Source organism: Pezoporus flaviventris, unplaced genomic scaffold (genome assembly GCF_033815535.1).
Source record: "Pezoporus flaviventris isolate CSIRO_AGI_PZ_B2104156 unplaced genomic scaffold, CSIRO_AGI_Pfla_v1 ptg000031l, whole genome shotgun sequence".
NCBI classification, from domain to species: Eukaryota; Metazoa; Chordata; class Aves; order Psittaciformes; family Psittacidae; genus Pezoporus; species Pezoporus flaviventris.
The window spans coordinates 56,593,150-56,617,633 of record NW_026892579.1 but is presented as its reverse complement, the minus strand read 5'-3'; the positions used below and the strand labels follow the sequence as shown (position 1 = coordinate 56,617,633).

General features: G+C 42.6%; 1 protein-coding gene across 12 annotated transcripts in view; it reads right to left on the bottom strand.

Moving 5' to 3' along the window:
* The window catches only part of SOS1 (SOS Ras/Rac guanine nucleotide exchange factor 1), a 63,771-nt gene extending 42,202 nt beyond the window's left edge, over positions 1-21,569 (bottom strand). For 9 of the 12 annotated variants that reach the window (XR_009744661.1, XR_009744660.1, XR_009744662.1 and 6 more), the window contains exons 1-8: positions 21,328-21,569; positions 12,436-12,561; positions 10,075-10,206; positions 9,071-9,235; positions 5,309-5,518; positions 4,671-4,814; positions 529-639; positions 321-419 (exon numbers count right to left, since the gene is read on the bottom strand). Coding sequence is in view for 4 of the 12 variants with exons in the window: in XM_061461308.1 (XP_061317292.1) it covers positions 321-419; positions 529-639; positions 4,671-4,814; positions 5,309-5,518; positions 9,071-9,235; positions 10,075-10,206; positions 12,436-12,561; positions 21,328-21,414 (1,074 nt within the window). In the remaining 8 variants the exon portion in view is untranslated. The remainder of the gene's footprint in view (positions 1-320; positions 420-528; positions 640-4,670; positions 4,815-5,308; positions 5,519-9,070; positions 9,236-10,074; positions 10,207-12,435; positions 12,562-21,327) is intronic. The other 3 variants (XM_061461305.1, XM_061461306.1, XM_061461307.1) reach the window with 3 other exon arrangements.
* Positions 21,570-24,484: the final 2,915 nt, after the last annotated feature.

Genomic DNA, 24,484 nt, shown 5'->3' with positions numbered 1-24,484 from the left:
ATTGCCATTATCTCTTACCATTGTTGAAACAATCAGTCCAAGAATATGAGTACCCAGATCTGTTGCTTGCTAAATTAATAGTCTTTCCTATTACTATTCAACACAAATCATAAGCTGCTCTAAAACTTCCATAAAATTATAAGCTGATATTCAGTCAGTTATAGCATGCACCAGAGCATACAACCTGCTTTGCCTTCATCATGGCAGTTTTACTGTTTACAGTCTAGTAAAAGGTTTTACATCCAACTGAGCACATAAAACTCTGGTAGCCAACACTAGGAATTATGAAAACAAAACATCAGATGACACAATGTTCTTACTTTTAGCAGTTCAAAGTAATGAAGACAGTGGTAAACAGGGGCAAGGAGCAGCCGGGGTAGAACATACTGAACAGCTTCTTTAAAGCCTTCACCTATTGACTAGAAACAAAATAAGTTTCAGTCTTAAAACAGTAAATGCATTGAAACAACAATATAATGTAATTAAAACAGTAATATCAATAATATGGCTCACTTAAAAGAAAGTTACCTGTAAATAAAATGCTGCTCCTGGCTTTGATAATTGACTTAGAAAATGATCATGAAAACCAGGTCGCAAAATATCTTGTGCATATGATTCATACGGATCAAATGCTAATTCCTAAGAAGAAATACAGATTAATTTTACAAAGCTGATTTAATATCTCAACTTCGTATTTCTTAAAGAAAATATACTACATAGGAGAGACTTTCCTGCATACTTTTTCCAAAATACCTATATCGAAGATTCAATACTTTTATGTGCACACACTCATGGAGTAATTCAGTCTGGAAGAGATCTCTGGAGGTCAACAGTTTGCTCAGGGTCAAAGCCAAATCCAGCATCAAAACTAGCTGAGGTTGCTCAGGGTCTCATCCAGTTGAATACCAGGTACCTCTAAGAACAAAGGCATCAAAACCTCTCTGTGCAGCCTATTCCAATGTTCAGTTGTTCTCATGGCAGATCCCCCTCCCCAGTCTAATCAGGGTCACTCTTTCTACCATTCACATGCTCTCTCTCATCTCATTTCACAGTTTTCTACTGTGAGCCTCCAGTAAGACTTCGCCTCAGTCTTTTCTCCACATTCCTTTCAGGTAACTGAAGATAAAATAACCTCTACTTCCTCAGACTTCTAAGACTGAACAAACACAGCACAATTAATCCTCTTTGTACACCATGGACCTTAACTCCTTAATCACCATGGCAACCCTCATGTATAAGCAAATCTTATAGAATCATAGAATAGAATCATAGAATAGTTGGGGTTGGAAGGGACCTTAGAATTCTAACCCCCCTGCCATGGACAGAGACACCTCACACTAAACCATGCCACCCAAGGCTCTGTCCAACCTGGCCTTGAACAGTGCCAGGGATGGAGCATTCACAACTTCCCTGGGCAACCCATTCCAGTGCCTCACCACCCTTACAGTAAAGAACTTCTTCCTTATACCCAGTTTAAACTTCCCCTGTTTAAGTTTTAATGTGTTACCCCTTGTCCTATCACCACAGTCCCTAATGAATAGTCCTTGTACTAGGAAGACTTGTACTACAAAAACCAAAACTGGATGCAGTATGCCAGATGTGGTCACAAGTGCTACACAGAAATGATCACTCCACCTGCCAGCCCCACTTTTCCTAATAAAACCCAGTAGTCAGTTAGCCTTCACTGCCCCTTCCTGAGGATTTTCAAGCCCTGTCGAACACTGCTGCTCCTCAGCCAGGCAGCTAGACGATTGCATGGGGTTGTCTAGTCTCAGGTGCTGAACTTCCCGTTTTCCTTTACTCAGTTCTATGAGGTTCCTATAGATAGATCTGTTTCTCCGGCCTGTCAGGTCCCCAGAGAAATAGCCTGTCCTCCTCTATGTCCCCCCCACAATTCAGCATCACCTACCAAGGAGAAGGAAGACCTTCTACCACAACACTAATACAGACATTAAACAGTATCAGCCCCAGTGTCAAACACTGAGGACTGCCACTAACTGTTGTCTACCACATGGACTTCATACTGTTGATAGTCATTCAAGCCTTTCAGCCCAGCCAATTTCCCACCCATTCTAATTCAATTAGCTAGTCTGCATCTCTCTAAGCTGACTATAAGGATATTATGAGAGACTGTGCTGAAGGCTTTGCTTAAATTCAGATAAGGGATATTAACTGCCCCTTCCCTTTGTCCATGGAGCCAGGCATCTCCTCTTAGAAAGCAGTCAAGTTGGTCAGGTACAGTCTGTTCTTCAGAAATCTGTACTGGCTGTTGCAAATCACCTTACAGTCCTTCACGGGGCTGGATGTGAGCTCCAGAAAGATTTGCTAATCTTCTCAGACACTGAGGAGATGCTGACCAACTTCTAGTTTCTAGGATCCTCCTCATCAGTCTTTCTGAGACAGGGTATAACAATCTCCAGTCACCAGAGACCTCCACAACTCACCACTAAATTTCAGGAACTCGAGACAGCAGCCTTGCAATGACATTAGGCAGCTGCCTCAGCATCCTGTCCTGGCTCATAAACTTGCATATAGCCACTTAAGATCAATAGTCCCTAACTTATCTTTGACTTTCACCTCCCTCCCTCAATCTTTGATAGCAGGACTAACTGGTAAACCTAAGAAGCACATCTTGCCACTAAAAGTCAAGCAAAGGAGACTTGAGTACCTCAGTGCAGCACACAGCCTCTCACCCCACAAGCAAGATACCCATGTTTTCTACCATCATCTTTTTTATGCTGTTTTACCTATCCAAGCTACGCTTTGCTTCATATCCCTCACAACTAAACCATGTCCCTAAGCATCATGTCTACAATTTTTTAAAGTACCTCCAGGAATAGTGACTCAACCACTTCCCTGGACAGCCTGTTCCAATGTTTGAAAACCCTTCTGGTGAAGAATTTTTTCCTAATATCCAGTCTAAACCTCCCCTGGTGCATCTTGAGGCCATTTCCTCTTGTCTTATCACTAGCTACCTGGGAGAAGAAACCAATATCCACCACATTATCACTCCCTTCAGGTAGTTGAAGAGAGCAATAAAAGCCCCTCAGCCTCCTTTTCTTCAGAATAAACAAGCAGAGTTCCCTCAGCGGCTCCTCACAGGAGTTGTTCTCTAGACCCTTCACCAGCTTTTTAATCTTCTTAGGATGCACTCCAGCACCTCAAAATGTCCTTCCTGTAGTGAGATGCCCAAGTTTGGTTAAACAGGAAAGTCCACACTGCACTTGTCCTTGCCTCCTGCTGCACCTACCCTTTTCCTTATGGACGGGGAACGCATAGTCCCTGTGATCTGAGCACACTGCCTTTGAAAATAAAACAGTTCTCCTGAGCCCTTTCCACCTTCAAGGTAGCCACCACTATGATCCTGCCTCCCAGCTAGGTCTACTCTCCCAAAGACCAGGATCCTTTAGTCTGCTTACCTCCTGCACTTTTCTCAGGACCTTAAACTCTATCATCGCTACCTCTTACTGGTAAACATGCCATTAGCTATGATGTTCCTGCCAGTTCTTCCTTGTTTATGGGAAAGAGGTCAAGTGTAGCACCCTTCTTAGCTGGCTCATCAGCGTATGCCACAAAGTGTCCCAGTGCCTTCCAGAAATCTTCTGGATTACCCAAAAAACTGCAAGTTGTCCACCCCAATGCCAGGAAGGTCAATTTTCCCTGAGAAGCAGGGCCTGCAATAAATAGATGACTCCTACTTGCTTACAGAAAGCTTTGGCCACGTGTTGATTGGACAGTTCGCAGGAGAAGCTTGACTACAACATGCCTTTTGGTGGTCTCCTAAGATTCTGATCCTTAAGTATTGAACCAGCTCATCATTCATTCTGTAACAGAGCTCCATGTATTTGAGACAACCTTCTGTTAAGCCTCCTGGCTTCATCCTTCCCACCTGTCCTTCCAGAGTAACTGTATTTGTTTATACAGCCCTCCATCATGCAACCCTTCATCATGCAACCCTTCTTGCCACATCACTAATTCCAGCCACATGACAGCTCTGCAACCCTGCACAGAGTCACAGATCCTATTATCTGTACATGAACACATGTACCCTGGGGAAACAGAGACTTCAAATTAGCCTTTGGCCATCCCACCTTCCCAGGAAAAAGGTGGAAGAGCCTTGGCTGCCATGTTTTCCATTATGCACATCCCCTTCTCCTCTCAATTCTTCAATCTGCAAGCTTTGGCCTCCATTCACTAGTGAGACCAGTTTATAAGCCTTCCTCACCAGCTCAGCAAGTCTGTTGGCAAAGAAGTCCTTCTCCCATTTGCTTTCCACAGCAATCCTGATCCACAACTGATTTACAGGATACCTCTGTTTCTGTCAAAGTCCAGTCACAGGTGTTTGGGGTATTTCCCCCCCAACGCCCCCTAAATTTTAAACAGCTCTATTAAAAACTGAAGTTTAGAGACTAAAAAGGTAAAAGCACTCTCAAAACCAGGCAGTCTTACTTATCATGGTGGAGCTGGAAGAAGAAATCACAACCTAAACTAAAGCAGCTACAAAGAGATTCACTTAGCACCTAAGTGCAAGTCATTAAAATACATAAATAGCAAAAAAAGAACCCTGCCCCCCACCCCCAAACCCCACAAAAAAAACACAAAAAAACCACCAAAACAAAAAAAACACCAAAAAACAAACAAACCCAAAACCCCACAGAATATATTCTTACCTCAGCCATGTCTTCAAAACAGCTGCCTACTAGGGGATGAGGACTACCTTCATCTGTCATTTCAACGGTGTCTTCTATATGACCCAATAACTTAACACTAAGTTCATGTATGTCTGATATACGACTAAATATATTTTCCACATCCTGCAAAAAGCAACAGAACCAAACAAAATTCAACAGGGAATTTGATACAATTTCTAAGAGAAAGAATGTTATGTGCAAAGCTACTCTGATGATATGCAACTCAAGCACTTCCTCAAATTACAGAATAAAGTTTTATATTTTATTATGTAATTTCTGTAGAATTTATATAAGATCATAAAATTTATTTCTTAAATAACTACATATATGTCTAAATATCTAAAAAGTTACAATGAATCAAATATGGCAAAGAACAACAATAATAAAAATTACAGGCCTGCAAGTGAATACAGTGAATTGGGTGGTTTCTTCCACAGTTCTACAAAACCCATGGCTCCTCACAAGCGCTCCTTTACTATTTCCATTTCACAATTTGAGACAGGTGCTTCCTCTACTACTGATATGTTAAACTGGACAATAGTTAAGTTCTAGAAATGTTCATCTAGATTTACAGCTATTATAAGAGGGAGTTTCTTGTTTGTGGTTACAATACTTACATGAGATGAAAACAATTTGGAATTGGAGGCATACGGCTCTCTAAAAACTCTGATAATGAGATTTAGTTCCCTTATATATTGTCGAACCTCTGCCATGAATGACTTTACAAGGTCATAATAGGTTTGCTCCCCTGAGGTGGAGGGTTCCTCATCAGATAAAGTTAGTGCACTTAAATCTTCTACATCTTGATGGAACATATCCATTAATACCTAAGTAGCAAAGACAGGGAAATCCACAAAGTGAGAACAACCTCTTTTCAAGAACTACCAGTAAGTTACCAATTAATGAAATCTATTCTTCACATGAAATCAGACTGATCAGCAGTAAGATTTACATATTATTATTCTGTACTTGCTTGAGCAAGTAAGTTACCAATAACTACCAGTAAGTTACCAATTAATGAAATCTATTCTTCACATGAGATCAGACTGATCAGCAGTAAGATTTACATATTATTATTCTGTATTTGCTTGAGCATTTACAAAAGCAATATTCATTGCTGCGAATTTGCATTATTTGCAGTTAGACCAATCCAGGCATCTCTCCAAGAATGTGGTCGTAAAATCAATTACAATTTTAAGAAGACTATGAAGTATACAGACACATTTAGCTGTATACTATTACTCTGCATTAGCCATGCATAACCTCAAGATACTACAGTATCTGAAGTCAGAAAATACGTGTATTTTGGCTTTTCAGCTTTAGGTTTAACAGGAAGTCACACGCAATCATACCAAAAACCTTGTAATCTATCTGTGAACAACACTGGCCTACCCACACATACAGTGTGGCATGGTTTCTGTCCCTCTGACTCTCGAGGAAGGGCACCAGCCTCAGAAAAGGTGGCAGTCACACTGCAGAACTACATAGATGAAAAGACCTTGACTACCAGAGGTCCGAGTTCATACCCAAGCCAAGGCTTACCAAACACAAGCAATTAATAATTTGAACTTCAAGAAAAGTGGATCACTGAACACTTCTTCCAAACATGGTATCTGAGCCAGAAGTCATTACAATGACTTAGGCAAGTGGCAACCAGAAATCACACTTTGGCGTTGTTTCCGCAATACTCAAAGAGTATCTCAAAGCTAAACTAAATAAGTTGACTGCAAATTAGTAAAATGCATCCCGATTTTAAGTATGTTTAGCAGAAAGAAAACCTAAGGAGGGTCCACAAATAATCTACGATGACACAGCAAATCTTAACAACAAGCCAGCATAAGATGTAGGTCAACATACAAGATGATGACTTTGTCCTGGGATAGATGGGAATAGTATTTATAGGCCAATCTGCTGCCCAGAGCTACATCCCTTCCAGAAAGTCATGAATTGTATTGAACAATACATGTGAACTTCAAAACACAAGAGAACTGAAGAACTGCTTGCCAGCCTCCTTCCCAAACAAATGGAAGTAAAGCCATGGAAACATGCCTGTTACTGCAGAGACTGACCTGACAGCTGTCAATCATTGACAAGACTGAGGAAAAGACTGCAGGATCAAAGCTGTAAAAACCTCTTCTGAGAGCTGCAGAGAGGAAGGCTAACACATTAAACACGAACTAGAGGTTTTAAAATGACAGAAACAGAGTAAGAAGTATTTTTTCAAAGTAACTATAGAACTGCAGATCAAGAATTAAACTTCTGAACAAGCACAACAAACATGGCATTTAACCTGGTATTTTACAGTTAGCCATTATTCTTCACAGCATGTTACAGGCACTTCTGCAGAAGACATATCAGTTAACCAAGCTGTGACTACTGATACTAGTGAACTATTCTGCAAGAGAATACTTGGTAACCTGTAAGTTCAAGAGATTGTCTGCTAGGTTCAGACTTGAATACTACAAGAACACACCTACCTAGAGCAATCATTCTTCACACAGGTCTTGCCCTAACACTCCTCGCAAATATACACATCTAGAGAGGAGGGAAAATGGGAAACAGCAGGTTCTTCCTCCTAGTGAGTCAAAGGTCCCTGCTACACACCCTGGTCTTAACCTTTTCTGAAAGCAGAACAATGGACATTTTGCATTAAGACTGTCTTCTTCTGAAGCTCTAAGAGCAGGTGGTGATTCTTCTTTCAAAGCCAGTACATAGGATTCTCTTTATAACCTGAGTTCTAACTGTTTCTGGGGAATGGGACATTATTGGGTCAGTACTGTAGGAAATTATATGGAATATTGCAGGTATTCAAGGAAGCTCCAACATTTGTAACTACTTTGCAGAAGCAATTCTAGCATGTACTTGAGCTAGAAGATTCCAGGCTGCATTCGCAAGGTGTATATCCCACTACTATGAAATCCATAGAAAGCACGAGCAAACAGAGAAGAAAAACAGCTTGCATTTTACTGCAGTTTGGTTTTTGTAGACAAGGCACAGTTTTCCAGACGGATGAATAGCACAAAAGCAAGTGTGAAAGTGCTTGGGAAAAAAAAAAGGCACACAGGGCCAAGAAACTCTTCTAGTTGTTTTGTTTCAAAAAATAAGACCAAGCAGAACACATGTTATGAGAATGAAAATAATATACTATGAACTTTCTCAATACAACTGGAAGGAAAACACCTTGGGAGCACCTTTCAATGGCTTATTCTGTAGAGGCAGTAAACCAACAGGTTTAGAGCCTTTCAAAAGTTTCTTCTCCGAGTTCCTCTAATGTAATGTAACAGAAGTTCTTAAATCAAGTAAATCACACCTTTTCTAGAATAGAAAGAAGTACAAAGCAATAGCACTTATTCCTGTTACTATTCTATGACAAATATTCAAGCATACAACTTCAAACCCTGCCCTAATGACCCAGGCAGATATGCCCAAAGTCAAGAGTGACCAAGACTCCTGACCTGTCTGAGAAGTACTTCACTTTTCAAGACCTCATCAGATATCTTTAAACAGAGTTAGAAAAAAAGTGAAGGAAGTATGATGAAAAAAAAAAGCAAGAAGGAAGAGATAAAGGCATTAACTGAAACAGAGACAACCCGAAAACACTGATTAACACAGACCAGGACAAAATATTGGAAAGAGGTGATAAACCTGAAAATCTCTAGACTTCAAGACTAGAGATCCTTAAATCCTACCCCTTAAAGGATTAACTTCAAGCTTTGTTTTGTAAACAATGGAAAACTTGAGATGCTAACAAAGCGGCCACAGAAAGGAGTGTGCAAAGGCACCTGAAAGACAGACAGGGACTTAGTTCTATTAACTGCTGGAAAGAGCAGGGATTTCTGTCTGAATCTAATCAATCTTCTGAAGCTACAAGAAAGACTACCTGCAGATAAAAATATGAACGGCTAAGGAGGATTAGGCTGATATGCTAACACAGGTGTGGGGTTCTTTTTAAATGCTGGACCATTGAAAGTCGGCTTTTCACATGCAATATAGTCTTTTATTCTGGGAGAACACCCAAGCTTTATTTCAGACTTCTTTTTTTGAAGCTACAAAAAATGCTCCACTATTACAGCTTAGGAATGTTACATTTTTAAGTTAGTGCTGCTTAACAGTATTTTTAAAGCATTCACACCTCGCTGAGATTAGGCAAGTGATATCAAAAGGAAGAGAAACTTTATTAATAAATAAGCACAAGCAATAGCTCTGTAAAGTCAATTAGCTTTTTGGTAGCTTTGCTCTATTATCAGAACAATATTTTATGGCAGTAATTTCTTCTTTCAAAGGTACAACACTCAATGTACTCACTAAGGAATAGACATTGTTCACTCAAAGCTTAACTAAAGTTTCCTGTTAACATGAGAAACAAGAACTAGGCTTACCTTATCAGCACACATTGCCACTTTAATATCTTGTTTTGTAATCTCATAATGTCTTATATTCCGCACATAATTCCCAACCAGTTTTAAGATGTCTGCAGAAATGTATTCTAATACTGCCACTATGTAAACAGACACTTGGTGGTCAATTTTGTAGCCTAGAACTTCCTGAAAGGAGAAAAAAAAAACCAAACCAACCATGTTCCACTGTTATTCAGACAACAAAACAGACACCACAGGTTACATCTAAACCCAGGTAAGTTTAAGACCCTACTCAATAAACATTCACCACATATCCACAGTCCATTTTAGAAATGGAACAAGTGGTCTGTAGGCCTAGAGAAGAAAGTATAGGTGTTGTTACTCTGCTGAAGTGACAATAGCCAATGACTGTGCCAAAAACCGTACTTAAACATTTAGGGCTATTTCCAGAAGCTTCTTGAGCATTTTCTTAGTAGTGCAAAATGAAACAAGCATCATAGAATCATAGAATCGTTAGGGTTGGAAAGGACCTTAAGATCATCAAGTTCCAACCCCCTGCAGTGGGCAGGGACACCTCACACTAAACCATGTCATCCAAGGCCTCATCCAACCTGGTCTTGAACACTGCCAGGGATGGAGCATTCACAACCTCCCTGGGCAACCCATTCCAGTGCCTCACCACCCTTACAGTAAAGAACTTCCTCCTTATATCCAATCTAAACTTTCCCTGTTTAAGTTTTAACCCGTTACCCCTTGTCATACGAATAATCAAATTCAGAACAAATGAGTTCGAGGCTTTGTTTATCGTAGAGAATTAACTAATTTTAAGGGAAAGAGGAATACAATTAAATGTATTTAAAGATAATAAAATGCTATTAAATAAACAGGAACACTTAAAACTAGGTAACAAATACAGATATTCTTAATCCTTTTTGTTTACATTTCAGGCAGCATACAGCCACTACATGAAACAAAGGCATCAAATTCTAATTGCATTCTAAAAGCAGGATTGCACCACTGCTTACCTTTAATAAAGGATGGATCTTTTCTACTGGGAGAGATAACGGATTTCTTCGCTTCCTCTTCTCAATAGCAGACTGGGCATCAGCTATTGCCCATTTGTCAATAGGATGGGGAAAACTTTTTTGAACACGATCCTTAAAAAAAACACAACTAACAGGTAAATCCACAATCTGCATGAGCTTAGCAATACTACTACATTATCAAATCACTTTCCATTACTTAACAAGAGAATATTTGCTTATGTTAGTATTTCAACTATAGAAGCTCGCACAACATGTGTAAATTTTATCATTTTGGTACATGCTATTCACTACATTCATAAGTTTGTATCAGAATATAATTATTATAGAATAATCTAGTGCTCAAAATTTGAGAAATACCAGATTTAAGTTGCCACTGCAGGCACAATTCGCTCCCCTTGTGCGCTTGCCTAGTAATTCAGCATTTAAATACATGACTACACTTTCTCCTAGTACTTTATTCCCTGTACAGAATGGTCACTGAATGAGATGACACGAGTTTTCTGTTTCACCTTTACTGATCAGGATGTGGTCCAGATTGTATATGTGCAAACTACTCTGATGAGGCAATGAATGCAACAGGTACAAGTATGTCCAACAGCACCCACGTATTTTAAAACAGTTTCATAGTCTACAGTTGGACCACATATGCCCCACTTTATTTACTCTTTCCAGCAGCCAGGGTGACTGAGGGTACCTACCCTTTCCTGCTGGAAACCACACACTGGTCTCTGGAGGTTCAAAGCTTCAGTTTTTGGTAGCCATGGTGTTCACAGACACCAGAAATTTAGTTTCTCTGATAACTTCATATTTTTTTCAGACCACAGTTCCCACTGAGTGTTTTGGTTACAAGTGCTCACTTACGTAAATATGACCCCCGTTTGAGCAACCACGAAACGAGGAAGATGAAGTTAATGACCTCTTATAATGATCTGGTACAGGACAAAGTACACAAAAACTTTCTAACAAAATAACTGGGACAGAATACAATTCTATAAAGGTGGCGCCGATCTTTGCAAAGTACATGCTTTTCTTATTCTCCCCTCATCGAAACAATTCTTCAAGAGGAAAGCAGAGGTCCTGTAAAAAAAGTCTCATTCACTATCTAAAACCAATTCACTCCCCCAGAATAGTCCACCCTGCTGATTGAACAACAAAGGTGTCCTGGGGCAATAATAAATGTGTATGACCATATAATTAAAGACAGCATCGTTATGCATAAACACAAAGGAGGTAAACTGAGGTTGCTTGGTCATCTCTAATTCTTGCATTTCTCATCCTGATGTCACAGAACTGTCCCGCAATGCTGTGTGTCAATTTTTTTTGTTTAAAAAAAATTACTGAAAATACAGCATTAAACCATCCTCCACAAACCTCTTGTCTCTTGCACTGCCAGACCAGAATGATGTTGCAAAATAGGCCAGCCATTAATGGGGACACTGGAACACCATCAGAGGTGTCAGTGTTCAGAAGAGAAGAATGAAATTCATGAACCTTGAGCTCAGAGACAACTACTTTTACTTCTTAAGTGAGTTTTGATTTTTTTGTTGCTGGGTTGTTTTGGTTTTTTCCATTAGTCTACTTCCTTCAGAACGTGAGGAAGTTGCATTTTGTTTTGTTACCTACCCCAGAACAGTCACAGCTCCCAAGCACTGAAAACCAAAAGGCGCACCATGCATGGAGTCTGTAGCTTGGCACCAAAATCTTCAAATCATGATTAAGCACAAAAGGCTACCAAGGTATTCATGGGTTTAGAAGCTCAAGTCATTTAGCTTAACTAATTCGCTTCTCAGATGGAAAAACTCTTCTCAGATCAAACCCTCTTCTCAATCACCAAGCTGCTTTTTCCAAGCAACAGACGTAAGTCTTTGAAAAGGCAATTGTAAGAGAACAGGTTCCTATACAGAGGAAAGAAGTGTTCCTCAGCTCATTCTGAGAAAGTGACTGAACTATTTTTGTTCAACTTTCCAGGACAGCAGGGTGTATATCACTCTAAATCACTGCTGAGACAGCAGCACAGAGCCTCAGACTAAGCAGCTATAGTTTGCATGCACTACCAGTGGGGACAAAAAGGCCTTTTGAAAGGAACCAGTCAGATTTACATAAACAAGCTACACTCACCATCTATGATACAGCAATAGAGCTCAGAGATAGTTTTACTGTGCATTGAACAACAAATTCAGTTAACAAAATCACATATTGGATAAGTCAGCAGGTTTTATGCAGAAGGTTCTGCTACAGAAAGACAATTACTGCTTTCCTTTTTATACTGTGAGCAATTAATATATTAACTTTTCATATAACAGTTCAAATTATTACAGGTTTAACAGTTATTCTCTATACCTCTACATCCAGGAAACTTCTTGGTTGGGCTTGACACAACATATTTAACAACTGGAGAATTAACTCCTCCACATACTGCAATGCATCTTCAGTAGAGGAAAGTTTAGGATGGACTTGCACCTGAACCTATAGGGAATAGAAGAATTCCAGCTTTGAGTTTTGCTCTTCCCCAAACCACATACTTTACTTGCAAAAACAATGACAAATGAGGCAAAGAGCTCAGGAAAATCCAACTCAAAACGTAGCTCTATTAAGGCACCCCAGACAAACACGAGTGAAACACTCACCTATACGTGACAGAAATACAATTGTTAAATGTATTCAAATCACTGTGACGTTTAATGCCAAAAAAACAGCTAATGAATAACAGTGCAATTAGGAAAACTGTTTTAAATTCCTGCACATATTCATCTTTGCCCCCTAGATCTTAAACCACTGTTTGTACAAGACATTTTAGACATGGTGGTCTTCTGCCTTTTACAACACGTTGTTCATCACTCAATCTATAATAACGAAATGGAGAACTTTTTCACAGGACTACAGAAACAGCAATGGTTTCAGCAGTATTTAGCCTTCCAATTATTTAACCCATTCTTAGGAAGCTCCCACTAAAGTTAGTTTAGAAGATTGTTTCCACACCAATTTTTAATATTTCAGCCTCTAGAGTGAAAAACCCTTCTACAAAGGCCACAGTGTTGTCCTGACACTAAGTGGCAGCTCAGAGATTTTACAGTTTGGCCTCCATACTTTTACTTGTATAAATGCTTGTAAATTCTCACTGGTGTAAACCCACTGAGGCAGATCCTCCTTGCTCCCCTTATTTTTCCAGACAGTGATTTAAGTTCTAAAACAAGCCTAGCTTTCCTTTGCACTTCTGTAGTTCACAAAACAGCAGAGTTCTAACTAGTTTCAATTTCAGGTACACAAAGATCAGTATCTCAGATCTTAGGCAGGTAGTTTTAATCTCAATCCTACTACACTGATGGCAAATATGCCAGAGCAAGCTTACTGTTAACTTTCGCAATGCATCTTTCAAGCCCCAATTTCATCATTTTAGCATTCCACTGTACACAACCCAAAATGCCTCCAGTTCTCCCAATCACTATCACAATCTTGTAACTACCTTAAGCCAAAACCCAACAATCCAAATATCAAACCTAGGTCTATGTTCAAAAAAATGGTACCATAACTATTTAATTTCACACCTGAGATTTCATTCCTGTTTGCAGTTATAGCGAGAATTAAATGTTATGAAGTTCAAACACAACAGCATCAAATAGAAATCTACTTGCCTGCTAAGGCACTCATTAGTTTGAAAACTTCATGTCTGGGCATAGTCCTGGTGCTCATATAACCACTGCTGAGATTTAAATACACAAGATCATGCGCTTAGTTTCCTGCAGACTGCATACCCTTATGCAGCAGGTCTTAAAAAAACAACACCTCCAGAAGTTACTGTGTTTTAAACTTAAAAGCACTCTGACAAAAATAGAACAGAACATCTCTCCATTTGACTAGCCAACGCAACTATTTTGATTATGCCAACAGTTTCATTTTTCCTAAGAAGTTCACCATACACAGCTACAGAATGTGTTTGTGGAGGTGCCCGAGTAACAGCACGCCCAGCAGTCCCAAGCATTATTTACAATTCAAACACTGACATCTGAAATACTGTACCAGCTTGGAACATCTTAACACCAGAAATTACAGACTTGCAGAAGTATTCTCTTAAAGATCTGAGCTGATCTGAGCTGCCTGGAAAATGCTGCCTTTAATGTTTTGTTGGGTTTTTTTCTAAAGCAGAACTGAACAAATTTCTATCACATTCTCCCTACAGTATACACTGGCACTTTGTATTTTGAGAAGCATTAAATTACCAAGTCAAGCCAACAGTAAAAATACACAGCATGATAAACCAGAGTGATGAAGAGCAGCTCCAGTTTCTCCTTTACTTAGAGAACAGATTGTAGACTTAAATAGCCGCATTGCAACTCTTTCAGTCTAACACAGAGTCTATAGGAATAAATAAAAATACCACATCAGGCTGTGACCTGAAACATTATCTGTAGTCAGCCAAAGCAGAGTCAACAATAATAACCTACTCCTAGTTCAGGAGATAAAGTTCCAAACATTTTTCCTAAGTATTTATGTTTGGGGGGCAATTATATCATTCTTCTCAAAGGCCACAGTCTTCTGGCACTTTCAAGCTCTACTTTAATAGACTATCCACCTCAGCAAAGGAAAACATCATGAGGTGTCACTGGTATGCCAGTGTAGTTTATCTATATTAGGTAGTAAATAAGCTTCATTGCTACTTAAGTGAGATTTAGTATCATTTAGAGTTCAAAGTCATATAAGCGAAAGCAAGAAAACAAGGACACTAACAGAGAAAATTACAGGATAGCTGGTGTACAATTATCACAGGAACGTGTAATTTCAGCATCTGCACTAATGTAGTACCTAAAGGCTCAGACCAAGAGTTTAACAGTGTTATTTGAGGGTACTCAAGGCCAGTCCCAAGAAATCCATTATCTAAGACATGATGCAAGACTGGGTAAAATGAAAGATTTAGTAAGAGAAGACAAGAAACGAGAACATCGGTTAGCATACAGCATCACGTGGCCAGTTTCACAAAGAAGATCCAGCTACCAGGGGGTTTCCATCCTTCTCAAAGGCAGTTCAGATTTTAAATTAAAAAAGCTGGGCCACCCTGCCTTATCATTCTTGAAAAGGAGGAGCATGGCTTGAATCCCACCAGACCCTTCACAGTCCTATGTTAGGAATACACATGATAAAAATAGACTAACAACTTCTGAAGTGTAGTGATGTTTAGATAAGATTCTTATCTTAAATAATGACAGAACCCATGCCTTCCCTCCTACATCCCCCCCCCCCCCCCCCCCCCCCCAAGTGTCTGTCCCACAAGGGAAATTATTAAAAGAGCAGCTTAAGATCTTTTCACAAAAGCTTTCAATCCTTTGGAATACCCCAACAAATTCTAATGGGCAAATACAATCTGTATCAGCTACAAATCCCAACCTCCACAGCTCGGTTTTCACTCATATGATCACCTTTTTAAATGTCCAATCTTCTCAGACTTTCTTAATTCTCAAAAGATCAGGATTCTCTTTATTTAAAGATAAGATGAGCCATCATTTCTTGAACAGCTTTTCATGCTGTTTAAGAACAGGAGACAAGGAGTGCCTGCTCAGAAAAATCCTTGGTTGTCTTTTTGTCTTCCCTTAAAAATCAACAAAAGTAAGGAATTTCTATCAGGAATGGCAACACCTTTAAAATTACAGCAACCATAAATCTGAACTGCCAGAAAAAGTCAATGAAATCAACTATAAAAAAATGCACCTAATGAATAATGCAAAGATAAATGTATCTGATCTTACTTTATAACCCTTAGCAACTTATTTTATATAGCTTTCTCAAACCATCCTTTTCAAATTCTACGTAAGAAATTAGAGCATAAACACACCCACAAGCCCTGTGGTAAGCACCTAGACCAAACCCTGAAACAAGTTTCAGTTAAAGCATTGCAGATCAACAGTTTCAGCTTACACAGAGCCTTGGCCTCTGACTGGTCCAACATAACCCCTAGGCTGGTCACAAGACATCCCAAACCTGGGCCTAGACTGAGACTCAGCAGCTCATTCTGCACTAGAAAGAGGTGTCTTGTAACAGGCAAGACTCACACAGTGAATTTAACAAACTGATACTAAACCACGCTTCCTCAGCAAGAGTTTCTGGTTATGTCTTCCCCAAGCAGCCATGAGGAAAAGCCTACTTTATGTCAGTCATGAAGCTGAAAAATTTCAACTTACAGTGAAAACACCTCTCCAAAGACTTCTTCAAGAAACTTCACAAAAACACCAGCCTAATGCTCCCAAATCATCGTTAACAATCAATGCAATCAGGCAGCTGTTCTGTTAAATCCAGAACACACCAGAAAAATCACAGATGTGAAAGGCTCCAGAGAGAACAATACAGAACTGAGTCCCTAAGGAGCAGAAGAAGCTCCAGTAGCTTCAGAAAGCGCATAACAAGAAAATCGTTCTAAAGCTACCTAACAAACTTAAATGAAAGCAAAGCATCTGCTACTGTTGGTTAGGAATAGTTTTTTTTTCATATCTGGGCAAGAAGACCCATCTATGGGGATTCTGGCAGGAAGTCACAGTCAGAATCAAAATCCAGTGCTGCTAAAAAACAACTGTGCTTCACTGCTGAGTACAGGTACTGCCACACTGCCAGTCTTCCTTGGTGGTGGCTGAAGCACTTGTAAGAAAACGTATGAAAGAAAAAACCCAATTATATTTACCACAGCATTTTGATCATAAAACAGAAGCTGTAACGAGACAACAGGCCAAGTTCTCCAAAGCACTATCAGAGGTTGAAACTTTACCGACTATAGGCATTTCTCTACACCTTTCCTAAACCTAAAGTTTTCTAAACCTTCACAGACAGTTTATTCAACTGATTATTAGTAGAAACAACTTGGCCACAGAGTACAAATTTCTGTGGGAGAAGGAAGAGAATTTTCTTCACCTCTGTAACTTTGTAAGTTGTCACTAATGTTAAAATCCTTATTTTCACTCAATATCTTTTGTTAATTTTCCCTCAATGACTACAAAACTACTGACAAGCAACTAATCACTACAGCCATCAAGGATTAAGTATTTTATGTACAGCTTGCATAGATGAGTGTTCTCACAGTGCAGGCACTCCATTAAAAAGGGTTTTTATTTTCTGTTCTTGTACATCTTTGCTGACATTTGGCAACCCTGCCCATGGTTTCTTATTCTGATCAATCAAAAATCCAGTAAGTTAAACCAAATACAAATGTCTTGGATCTACACTTCAGTAACAACTCAGTGGCCACAAGACTTAGATTTTTGCCAACATTTCACGTACCAAGGCAGCAGTACTAGATTGCACCAGTGAGCACATGAAAAATGCACAATAAAGACCTCAACCACAGGAGAATCTTAACTTTATCCTCCATGGCCACCAGATTCCAGAACCCAAAGGAATCAGAAACTAAGTATGTTTTACATCTGCAGTGAAGCAGTGCCAAGAACAAGAAATGCCCTTCCGAGTAGCAAATGGTAACTGGATTGTCATTGATTTGAAGAACTAGGTAATTGTAAGTCAGGCAGAGCTATCTGTGACAGCCACAGCTCCCTGAGCACTCTGTAGTCACTGAAGCAGCTTTTCTTATGTCTTTTGCTCCATGAAAGGTACAGAAGACTGACTGTACAATATATGGAGCACATGAAAGCACGCTGTCTGGAGCGGATCCTTTAACTGAGGAAGCAAATCCCCTCAGCTGTCAAGCCACATCAGTCCAATCATTTTGACCACAACAAATTTGGACAGCACCCCCTGTTAATTGCTCAACTGATTCCAAACAACTCAAGGTACACAAACAGCGTAATATCCGTGCGGTAAGAAAGTTCTTCTGTTTTTTTCCTCAGTCATTGAGTTGCTCAAGGTATCAGTAAGGATGATATGCTGCTACTGCAAAACCCGACATATCAGGGAAGAAGCAGGTCATAGGCATGCAGAAAAATTCTGACTGCAGAGACAAGAGTTATACAAGCAAGATGAATCCACAAGGAAAGATGTTTAGGAATAGCTATCAAAAAAAATTATACATTTTATTCTGGTCATAATCCATTAGTGAAGGAACACCAATGTTGGAAGAGGCATCACTTTGCAGATGTCCCTTCCGAGTCCGTTTTGCAAGGTGTATTAAAAGTTTCCACCTCCAGGCACCCAACAGCTCTGGTGTTTCACGTGTCTTGAATCCTTTGTCTTCAGCCCCAGCATCTCACCTTTCCATCTCTGAAACTACAATTTCAGACACCAGCTGTTATTCTTACTTCCTTTTCTTGTACCTCATCACCACAATTACTGTCTTTCATCACAACCTGGGATTTCTGCAACACTCTTTCATTGCTTCAAAATAACAGCGATGAGGCAGAGAAACATCTCAGTACACATCACTTTCTTCTTAACTGAGTACAGTGGAGTCTATCTTGACAGCATCTGAAGGAGAACTGGAAGAAAAGGGATGACATTATGATCTGAATTGTACAAGAGCTGTTTTTTGTAAATGCAGCTGTTTAATGCAAATACAGTTCTACTGTTAAGGTGCACATCTAATGAAATACAAGGCATGCTCTCCTAAGAATTTGTTAACACAGGAAGAGATTATTCTTACCTCATATTCTTGGTTTTGTTGCTTGATTAAAAAAACAATCAAAATAACTCATTGGGAGATGGGGGGAGAAAAAGCTATTTGCAATGAGTTGTCAATACCTATTTTTTAAGCAAGCAATTCTGAGGCTGTAGTTTGAGCTCCCCATTACAAGCCAGCTCACAGTTATAAAAGGGCAATGGCATTTTAATGATTCAGTACACATGTGACAGCTTCCCCCAATAGCTGCAAACACTCCATTCTGGTATATATACTTTAACAATGTTAAATTAAATGCCACTCTCCTCATCGGAGATATTAATTCTATATAGGTCTTCCCAAACTATTAGTACTAGGTCTCATTTCCAGCTATACAGGAAATCATCACAACCCTGATCATGCATCTACCAGCTTTCATGGTGGAGTTCAGAAAGCAGCTGGCTGTCACTACCCGAGAATGAGTGTCAGCAGCTGGTCAGCTAATGGGGAAAATGAAGGAAAGGTTCTCCTTTAGTAACAATAGGATGTACATGAGCTTCAGATAATCTGAGTACTACTGAGACAGCAAGCTCTGGCAATTCAGCAGACAAAGCCACCATATACTAGTTTCCCTCCAGGACAGTTCTGCCCTTCGACCTCATTGGCATATGCTGCCACATTCCCTACTTTTCTAGTGCCACATGCTGGCCTCCAGGTACAGCTCAGGTCTTTGGCTAGCAGAACAAGGGGTCAGTGTCTCAAACCCGCTGATTGCAAAGCTGCAGTTTTGCACCTGTCTTGTGAACAATGACAGACAGTTGTCAGATCAAGTATGCTGCAATGTTAATGGTTTTCCCTGTGACCTATGACAGGTTCGCTATTTTATGGGGCCTTTATTAGAGCTAAACACCCTAGCCAACACTACTTGTACCTACATACATTAGTAAAATACTCGGACTTCTCCATTAATGAAGCAGTCATTTATATAACTAACATTTTCATCTGTTATTTTATAGTTTTTCTGTAACTCAAGTAGTCAGCTGCTCAATAAAACAGGTGACAATATAGGCAGATTTTCCACTTCTACCTTTAGAGGGACAGCATTAGTAAGCAGAAGACTGTACTTTTGGAGCACAGGAGGCAATAGCCTCAGAGATCAGAAACAGGTGATGTGAAAACCTGAAGTAAAAAGAGTTAACACCTGCCAGATGATTGCAGATTTGAGTATGAAGCCTTCAGAACTAACTGCACCTCACTCTTGCAACCCCTCTACCCCCAGTAAGAAACAGAGCACAGCACAACATAACCAAGACAACTATACCTTGCAGGGCCAGTTTGTCATCCATGGTAGCTTGTCATCATTATCCTTCACTGTTGACTTTAGACTTCACAATTCTCTTTCCCCCCCCAAAGGAATTTATCCAGCAGCAAGCATCTTTAACACAGGGTAACTTCACAAATGGCTCGTCTTCTTGGAAGAAATCTTGCACTTCAGATGCAGCAAGTAATTCCAAAGTCTTAGTTCGTACTTGACTCAAATTCTCAGTCTGTGTCCTCCAGTAATTAGCAGTGAGGGTCATCCCAAATTTAATAAATCTCTGCTACACCATGGAATAAACCATCCTTCAAAGGAATGAACTCTTGCTGGTTGAGATCTTGGGTAGCACCAGTTTCCAAGCAGGCTGGGTGGCTGTCCAAGTGCTTACAAGCACCACAAGCAGCAGCGAGTTGTACAGTTGGCTCAGAAGTATAGTTTCAAAGAAGTGACTACTGATCAGGGATAAGACATTAACAGTACATACCATGGATGAGACAAACAAAAAGACTTCCAGGAACTGGCTGCAACCACAGTGTTGGAGACCTCAAAGCGCATACCCAGAAAAGCAAGGTAATACATTGTAAATTAGGAGGAAATACTGCATCAGAACAACTGCAATATTCTAGACTTCCAATCCATATAGGGGATGCAGAAGTTCAACTAGCCCTAGCAGCAAAAGTTGCAGTTAATCCCTGTAACTAGACAGGCTCATAAAGCATTGCTGTGTACAACTAAAAAGCATCAAGTTCTGCAATCCGAAGTCAGTTCAAGCAGTGGTGTCAGAAGCCTCGTTTCTTAAGCCTTCTACTTGCTGGGCTCTGGCTGCAGAAGTGGAAGAGGAGCCCTCACCATGTTTCCTTTCTTCCAAATACTTTCCACACCACAGGCGCAAGCTTCACCATCCCGAGGGAGCAAGACATGCTAGTTTGTCCTAATGAAGCCTTCTCAGCAAAAGGTATTTAAACTAAGAGAAGCTTAACTGAAAGTCATTAATACCGAACGCTAATCAACCAAAATTCTCTTAGCAGTTCCTCAAAACGAACCCTCCCCGAACCGCGTCGCTTCTGGGCTCAGGGAGCCCAGCAGAAACCCGCAGCAGCATTACTTGCTTCCTTTTCGGCGAAGGGGGGCCGGGACCCGCCTGTCCTTTAGCCATATTTTATCTACACGGCTCCATCTGTCACAGCATCGCCCCAGCGCCGGAACCCGCGCGGGGCCGCCAGGACCCCTCCGCGGCGCCCGCTAAGGCCGGCAGGGAGGCAGCGCCTGAGCTCCGCCGAGCCCTACAGCCGCGTCCAGGGCGCCGGCCGGCCCCGCTAACCTCAGCTCGGCCGAGGCGCGGCCCACCCTGCGCCGAAACCCCGGCCCGAAGCCCCGCTCCCCCCCTCACCTTCTTGAGGGCGGGCACTAGCAGCCCCCGCCACTTGGGCGCGTTCTCCTCGCTGAAGAACTCGTAGAGCAGCGGCTGAGCCTGCATGATGATGCCGCCGGGCCCGGCCCGCTCGGGGAGGCGGGCGGGGCGGGCCGGGCGCAGGGAGGAGGCCGCCGCGGGAGGGCTCGGCGCCCCTCAGCAGGAGGCCCGGCGGCCCCCCACCGCCGCCGCCAGCAGCACCGGCGGCAGGCCCGCAGCGGCGGCGGGAGGAGGAGGCGGCGGCTGCCGCATTCCCCGCCCCCGGCTCTCGGTGGTCGCCCCGGGAGGGCGGCGGGAGGGGACGGCGGGAGCGGGGTCACGCGGGCCGCCGAGGGGCGGGGTCGGGCGCCCGAAGCGCGAGCGCCGCCGCCGCCTCCTCCCCCCCGCTCGCCAGGCTCCTGTCCTCGCCCGCACGGTGCAGCGGCAGCGGCGCATGCGCGGGGCAGCGGCGCCCCCAGCTCACGGCCGCGCATGCGCACCCGCCACGCCTGGTGGGGCCTTCCTCCCCTCTCCGGCGGAAGTGACTTGAGGCGGCGGCCGCGCCCCCCGGCGGGTAGGAGGGGCGGGGCGGGGCGGTGAACCCTGTGCTGCCCCCCCGCGGCTGCCCCCGGCACTGCAGCGCTGGCGGCCCTCGGTAAGAGGTGGGGGCGCTCCTTCGGTCACAGAAATCAGACTGCAGGCGGGCTGCACCACGGGAGGGTCTGGCAGCGCAGGAGTGGCCCTTCGGGGGTCTGGGAAAGAGAGAGGACTTTGGAGCCTTGTCAGAATCCCCAGTGGATGTGCCCGGGCAGGTAAGGCCCCTCCACACCTTTCTCCTCGCTTGTCCTGCTGCGGGCATACTGATAACGATGCCCACAGGGCTTTGCTCCATGATCTCCTTACTGTATACCCTGGCTGCATCAAAAGGAGCGTGACCAGCAGGTCGAAGGAGGTGATCCTGCCCCTCTACTCTGCCCTCCTGAGACCTCACCTGGAGTATTGTGTGCAGTTCTGGTGTCCTCAGCATAAAAAGGACGTGGAACTGTTGGAACAAGTCCAGAGGAGGCCACGAGGATGATCAGGGGACTGGAGCACCTCCTGTATGAAGACAGGCTGAGAAAGTTGGGGCTGTTCAGCCTGGAGAAGGGAAGGCTGCGTGGAGACCTCATAGCAGCCTTCCAGTATCTGAAGGGGGCCTATAGGGATACTGGGGAGGGACTCTTCATTAGGGACTGTAGTGATAGGACAAAGGGGAATGGGTTTAAACTTAAACAGGGGAAGTTCAGGTTAGATAGAAGGAAGAAGTTCTTTACTGGAAGAATTCTGAGGCCCTGGAACAGGCTACCCGAGGAAGTTGTCGCTGCCCCATCCCTGGCAGTGTTCAAGGCCAGGTTGGACAGGGCTTGGAGCAACCTGCTCTAGTGGAAGGTGTCCCTGCCCGTGGCAGGGTGTTGGAACTGGATGAGCTTTAAGGTCCCTTCCATGACCTTAAGATAATAAAATTCTATGATTCTTGCTAGCCTCCCTTGCCAAGGATGACCTGGAGCAGAAGGAGATGGCATCTGCCTGTGACAACCAACAGTCTGCTCAGAGCTGAGGTGGTGGCCTCTTCACTGGAGAGTTCTGTCACTCCCTGTTGGAAAGACAACCTCATCTCACCTAGGGACCAGGATCAGAGATAAACACACCCCATTCAAGCAGCACAAGAACAGCCTCAAGGGTGAATACTAAGCTTGGTTTGTGGGAAAAAAAAAGGGCAGGAAAATCAAAGCTGGGATGCAAATAAACTCCAGTCCTGTTTAAACAAAAGGACAAGTCCATGGTGGCCTGCAGGGCCAAGGGAGGAGAATGATGCTGGAGATGAAAAGCAAGTTATTGTGCTCTGCTTTGTAATGCAAGGGGTCATGGAGAGCCCAGGGACCAGGAGAGGAAACAAATGAGCTGCTATTGGCAAGCACAGAGAAGGACAGATGCATGAAAATCTTCACTGGTCACTGGAAGGAAGGTTTAGGACCAGCTTTCCAGCTGGGAAGAGAGCAAAATACCTTGAGTCTCTCTTCCTCAAGGACTGTTTGTGCAGACAGCTGTCAGGAATGGTGTGTATGTTGGGAGCCTCACTTAATTAGTGTTTGTATAGTGCTCTGAGGACAGGGGATGTTCTTGAGCGATACTTTAACAGGTAATGGATGGAGCCTCTCCGAAAGAGCTCTGCCTCAGATGTTTTTCCTCCAGACAGGCTCTTTCAGACAGATAACTACTGTCTGAAAGAGCCAGACTGCAGCTTGGAGTTTGCAGGAACAGCATGCCAAAGTGGAAATATTCATGTCTCAGAGCTATTTGCTTGGTCTAGCAGCCTGCCTGTGCAGTCAGGGACACCATCGCAGCATCTCATAGACTGCAGAGCTGCTGCACTCGCTGCCTTATGCTGAAAAAGCAGTGTGTTGAAGCTTAAATCTTCAGCTGCTCCCAAGTGTGTGCAGCATGGTGTAAAACTGCACAGGGCTCTGCTCTCCAGCCCCTCCCTTTGGAAATGAAGGTACCAGGACTCCTGAATACCAGTGAATGGTTTACAGCATCTCTTTCCTTCAAACGAGCCAACATCAGGTAACTTGAGCTTGCAGGACTTTCACTAAGACCACAGGAAGAGCCTGAGCTCTTCCTCCACCCAGAGCCACCAGCTGATAGCCTTCCTCGCCTGGCTTTCAGTCCTGTTTCAGTGCCCCCTGCCTGTCACTGGGGTCTATTGGTTCAGACAGGCAGTTTGAGTTCCTCACTGACCTCCACCTGATCGCACAAACTCATTTCATGTGCTGCATGGGAGGGTGCAGCTTTGCTTGGAAAGCAACTAAACAAGACATAACTATCTCCAGGACTGCCTGAAGAGCTGTTGCTGCACTGCTTATGGCAAATAAACCAGTCTATATGGCAGAATGGGAAAAGTCTTGTGAGTCCACTGAAGAGCAGAACACAACTGAAGGCAATAGGGTGCTGTCCCAGGCCACTGGCTTTCATAGGGACATAAGCGAGAAGAATGGAATCATGAGGGAACAGAGGAAGCTCAGTGGCATGGGGAGGTGCAGGGAGATAGGTAGTGGGATGATCTGCTCTTAGGTCAAGATCAGACTCGCTGATGCTGCTGTCAGGAGCAAAAGCCAAA